This window comes from Molothrus ater, chromosome 5 (genome assembly GCF_012460135.2).
Source record: "Molothrus ater isolate BHLD 08-10-18 breed brown headed cowbird chromosome 5, BPBGC_Mater_1.1, whole genome shotgun sequence".
NCBI classification, from domain to species: Eukaryota; Metazoa; Chordata; class Aves; order Passeriformes; family Icteridae; genus Molothrus; species Molothrus ater.
In genome coordinates, this window is record NC_050482.2 from 51,590,493 (window position 1) to 51,596,073 (window position 5,581).

Here is a 5,581-nt window from a genome sequence, read left to right on the forward strand (position 1 = left end):
GCCACCCTTCTTACCCACGGCATTCCCTTTAAACCTCTGTGTTTCTAAGGCATGTGAGGCTCTGTAGCTCCATCATCCTTGCTGCCCATTGTATGTGGGCACTTCTCTCCCCTTGCAAGGCTGGAGCAGGGAACTTGTAGGGAGTGGAACAGTGCAGAGGCACTGAAGAAGCTCAGGTCCAGCAGCACTGTGGTAGACACTGTGGGGTTGAATCCTCTTCTCCTGAATTCCAAGGCAGGTGTCTTCAGCCTCTAGTTGATATTTCTTGCCTGCCTTCTCCTTGGAAACATCCAGAGCCAGGTGCACAGTTCGGGACAGCAGTACTGGCTGGGCTTTGTTATCAGGCTCTGACTGCAGCCACCCCCAGAAGGGACCAGTCACCCCACTGGGGTGCCAGGCCATTACCAGTCCTGACAGAAAGTCTAGGAGCCCTCCCAAAGCATATCCACATGGTTTTTCAGCTCAGTGGCTTTTCCTTCCAACACTGAAATTTGTTTGGCTTGACAGAAGTAGCCAGAGAGCAGAATTGCTGATTGGGTGGGTGTTGAATGTAGCTTTGCTATGTCCTTGTGTCTCTGGTCTGCTGCAAATTACCTTCCTGGCTCAGTTGTACATCTCTTGGCTCTAATATCCAGACTCAGCCATCAGCTAATCCTAGGTATTTCCCAGAAGAGCAGGCAGCAGGATCCTGGCAGGCAGATGTGGGGAAACTGGCTCCAATACAGCTTTTATCCCCTCATTCCTCCTGCAGCAGGTGGGGAAATGACAGGGCTGCTTTGAATATGGTTATCTCTTAAGGGCATGTCACAAGTGGTGTGTTACCCCAGGAGAAAAGGATGGTGAGATCATTAAGGGAAAGGAAAGGCCTTTGAAGTGATGGAGTCAATGCTACTGGCTGTCCCGGCCTTTTCTCCTGCCTGCCCTTGGCAGGTCAGGGGACAGGGAGGCAGGGTGGCCTTACAGATGACTGGCCTCTTCAGAAATCTCCTGCCATAAAGCTTGACACTGTCTCTGGGTCCTTAGGAACCTGGGACAGGCTCCTGGCACAGCATTCCGGCAGTGCCCTTTCTGTCTAGAGTGGGACATGTGCCAGTCCAATACGAGAAGCAGAAATTATGCCATCAGTGGCACCCACAATAGTACCTGACCCAAAATAGCTTCCTAGGAAAAAACAGAGAGGCTGATTAGGTTAGACAAGCCTGAAAGAGAGCAAGAAGTCCAGCTGATGATTGACAGGTGTAGGTTTGTGGGCAGGGGCTATAAATCCCACGGGTGAGCTCTCCAGCTACCCTTTGGGGAAAAGCAAACAGCTGCAGGAAGCACTCGGGACCTGTCTTTGGTGAACCATGGGGCTCAGTGACCAGGAATGGCAGCAAGTCCTGACAGTCTGGGGAAAGGTGGAGTCCGACCTCGCTGGCCATGGCCATCAAATTTTAATGAGGTAAGCAAGGAGCTTCAGTCCTAAGAGTAAAGCTGAGAGCTTTTGATGAGAGACATGCTTGTCAGTGTTTATTTCAACATGGTGTTTTCTTGTAGAATGGTGGTTTTTCCATTGCTATTTTCTGGGTTAAAAGTTACTCCCTGTGTAAATTGGCTGTGCTTCTGTCTCTCCATCTCTCTATGGGTGCAGGAGCAGACCAATGCTGCTTTTAACACATGGCTGTGCTTTGTCTCTCTGCCTCTGGTGGCCAAGCTCTGCTTTGGATCCTCATTTCCCAAGCACTACAGTGAGAAATGCTGGAGTGAAGTGTGTCATGGGGCTTCAGATGCTCTGCAGAAAGGATGTGGGGAAGCAGAGAAAGAATGAAAAGAGAGGAACATTACCTCTGTGGCAATTTTCTTGGAATCTATTTCAGTAAAATTAACTATGAAGTACCTGAGAGTTTCCCTCTCCCCACCTTAGTCTCATCTGGCAGAGCCCTGCCCATCCTGCTTTTTGGCCAGAAATCTGTGCGATAACACTTGTCCATTACCTCATGATGAATTTGAGGTCTAAGTATGAAATGAGGCACATCCTTCCCCTTACTTCCCTCCTCCATCATTCCAGTGTCAGAAGTGTTGCTGAGGTCTCCAACTGAGAGAGGACCCCATCCTCCATGTTGTCCGTGTGATCCTGGCACTTGGAGTGGTGAACACCCCAGATACTGCAAAGCAGGAAAGAACATTAGGTGGACACTGGAGCCTAGCTTGTCCCTTAAGACCAGAGAGGATGCAGACTTTGAGGAGATTCTCTTCAGCTCTCCTCTCAGACTGTGCACACCCAAATGGGTGTGGTACAGACACCGAGGAGAGTAGTGGGGATCTGGCACCTGCTTGGGGGATTTCTACCCCAAGCATGACTAAGGCAAGGAGCCCACATCTCCAGGCACATCTACTGCAAAGCTGTAAAAAACATTTTTGAAAGATGAGCCAAAGAAGGGGGCTGTTTTCCTTACCTGCATTATCATGATCCAGATCAGCTGCCACTTGAAGGGTAAGGAATGGAATAGGAATGAAGTGGGTGGAAATGTGATGGCTTTCCCCTCTTGTGGTCCAGAGCAGGAGTGCTGGAGGGATAACAGGAACCTGAGCCATCTTCACCCATCCATCTCTGAGGTGGCTAATTTGGCTCTGAATTTGCCACATGCTAGAAAAAGCAGTTCCCAATGGAAAACTAGTACCATTTTTCTTACAAGTATCACAGATTAGAGCATGGCATTAAATAAATAGATGTCAGCCTGTGACTTTGCGCTCCCCTGCCAACCCAGGTCTCCTCCAAGGAGTTTCTGAGGGAGGAGAGAGGGAAAAGGGAAGGGAGAGAGGGTGGGAAAAAGGACAGGAACCAACTTCCTCCATGTCTGCAATCATCGGGTTTGGGGGCACAGTAAACTCTCTCATCCAGATGACATTCAAGAACACACAACCTCCAGATAAAAGGGACCTGAGGCTGGGGGCTGTTTTTTTGGTTGTTTTTTTTCTTCTTTTTTTTTTTTTTTTTTTTTTTTTTTTTTTTTGTTGGTTTGGTTAGGGGTTTTTTTTTTTTTGCTATGAGAAGCTTGTAGAGCTCTCATTTGCTGACCAACAAATCATGGGCTGACAAGAGAGTTTGAGTGAGAGGCAGGAGTCTATAGGTGGGCTCTCCAGCAACAGTAAATTGATGAAGACAGGCGGTTTTGTCTATTTTTGGTTTTCTTTCACATGAATACAAAAACTCACCTCTCAGTATCATGACTAGCCTTGGCTCTTGTCTCTGTCTTAAAACCATTGACATAATCCAGGGGATGGGTGCCAAAGAGTTATCAGAACTATATGGAAAAAATACAGACACTTCCTCTGTTGCTCTAGTTGGGCATGTTTAGGGCAGTGTCTCTGTCATGACCAGAGGGAATGGAAATAGACAGTGGTGATCATCTTAAGAAATGGGTAAGAAGATGGGAATAAAGTAGATTGAGTACTCAAAGGGAGGTATGTCAGGAGCTTCCCCTCTCCAAAGTCCCTCTGCTTTTGTCCACAGACTCTTTCAGGACCATCCTGAGACCCTCGATCGCTTTGAAAAGTTCAAAGGCCTGAAGACCCCTGATGCGATGAAGGGCTCTGAAGATCTGAAGAAACATGGAGTTACTGTTCTTACCCAACTGGGCAAAATCCTGAAGGCAAAGGGTAATCATGAGGCCGAGTTGAAGCCCCTGGCTCAGACCCATGCAACCAAGCACAAAATCCCTGTCAAATATTTGGAGGTATGGAAAAGGGCAGAGAGCCTCAGTGTCTGATGTGTAGTGAATGTGTGTAAGACAGCTGTGTGAGAGTTGGGCTTTCATTTATTGATGACTAGTTGGACTTCAGTGAGCTCTCCCTCAAGTCCAGGGTCTGTGTGTACAAGCAGGAGGAGGCACAAAAAGGGCTCATGGTATGCAAATGGTATGTGAATATCCAAGTTTAGATTTCCCATTCCAAACACCACACACAGTCTGACCAACCGCTGACAACAATAAACCAGCCCATGCAGCCTATGCATGCCTGGGAAACTGTATTACATAAGGACTGTCAGTGACTGGACACAAGGGACATACAATTTTAGAGTGAGCCCTGGAGGATCCATTGGAGACCAAGACCCATAAAAGTAAGTGTTATACAAACACAGGGCATGAATTTGCAGTCTTAATGGATGAGGCTGACAAAAAGTGGAAAGGGCCATGGTCTACTCAAGGTCATGAAGCAGATCAGCGTCAGAGCTAGGAATAGAGCCCAGTGCTTCTGCCTAGCCCAGACTCCTTGCATACTAGACCTCACTGTCTCTCCAGAGGCTGCAGGAAGGCCTACTGAATTAGCTCAGAGATATTTCCAGGCTCTGCAACCTATTTCTTAGTCTGGCTTTTCTGAAAATAAACCTTGAGTGTCCCTTCAGTTTTTCTTTCTCTCTTTCCTTCCTCATAGTTCATTTCTGAAGTCATTATCAAGGTCCTTGCCGAAAAACACGCTGCAGACTTTGGGGCTGATGCCCAGGCTGCAATGAAGAAGGCTCTGGAGCTGTTCCGAAATGATATGGCCAGCAAGTACAAGGAGTTCGGTTTCCAGGGTTAGCACATACGCACAAAGGAGCGCCACGATGGAGGGCCTGGCCACGCATCTTTCCCCAGCGCTATTTTGGACATCTCACAATTGGCCATCTCTGCTGTGTGGGAAAGCTTTGATGAGAGGCCAAGAGTCACTGCAGGCAGCATTGAGGCACTCAGAGTGATATCCATGATAAACTGTTGTTTCCTGGCTTCATGTATACAAAAGAAATATTCTGCTCTTTTAGGAAAAATAACATTAGGGGTTATCTGTGAGCTTCAGCCTATTTTATCCCCTTTCTCTCTCTCTCCCTGAAACTCGGTCTCATCTGAGAGGCAAATGGCATGGCCAAAGATGAAGGGATGTGGAGGATCAAGGGAAGTGCTGAGTGTGGTGAATGAGTGAAGGAATGACTCAAATGAGAGATGTGAGAATGGGAAGCAGGGACACAGCATCCCATTCCTGCCACAGACTGTTAGCAGGTTACTATGGAGAGCTTCCAGCACAGCGTTACCTTGCTTTGTGGGGGTGAATGCAGCCAGTCAGTCTCCAGTGCCTGCCAGCTCTGGAGGGTTTAGTTGTTAAACTTGCATTAGCAAAACTATAAAGAGCAGTACTCCCTGTGATCTGTAGGCTTTCTAGTAGCCACCACTATGTGTCTGAAGCTCTGTTGCCCTGGGAAGTGAAATATGTGTTTCTCAGAAAATAAAAATCCCTGCACCAGAGTTGTGTGTTTGCTCCTGGCTGTACCAACACCCCAGTGAGAACTGGGGGAAGAGTAAAAAATGGAAAGGTGTTTTGCATACATATCTGGCTGCAGAGCAATCTGCACTGTCAGTCCATGACCTGAGCAGCACGTGGCATCTGTCTTAGCCAGGGACTTAGGGCACTCGGATGTCACCATGGGGACATGACCTGATTACTTGACCTCACAGCACAAGACAGCAGCCTCAGCTCAGTGCCTCAGTGCTGAGAGAAGAGCTCCCTGACTAAAGGCCGTGGCCACTGCTGTGCTGGGGGAATGTGGTGAGGGAAGGTCCCTTATTCA

The 5,581-nt window shown here is 48.0% G+C and overlaps 1 protein-coding gene across 1 annotated transcript; it reads left to right on the forward strand.

Annotated features, from left to right (window-relative positions):
- Nucleotides 1-1,285: 1,285 nt before the first annotated feature.
- MB (myoglobin) lies at nucleotides 1,286-5,258 on the forward strand. The gene is made up of 3 exons (XM_036401730.1): nucleotides 1,286-1,441; nucleotides 3,494-3,716; nucleotides 4,414-5,258. The coding sequence occupies exons 1-3, from the start codon at nucleotides 1,347-1,349 to the stop codon at nucleotides 4,558-4,560; spliced, it is 465 nt and encodes a 154-aa protein (XP_036257623.1). The 5' UTR covers nucleotides 1,286-1,346; the 3' UTR covers nucleotides 4,561-5,258.
- Nucleotides 5,259-5,581: the final 323 nt, after the last annotated feature.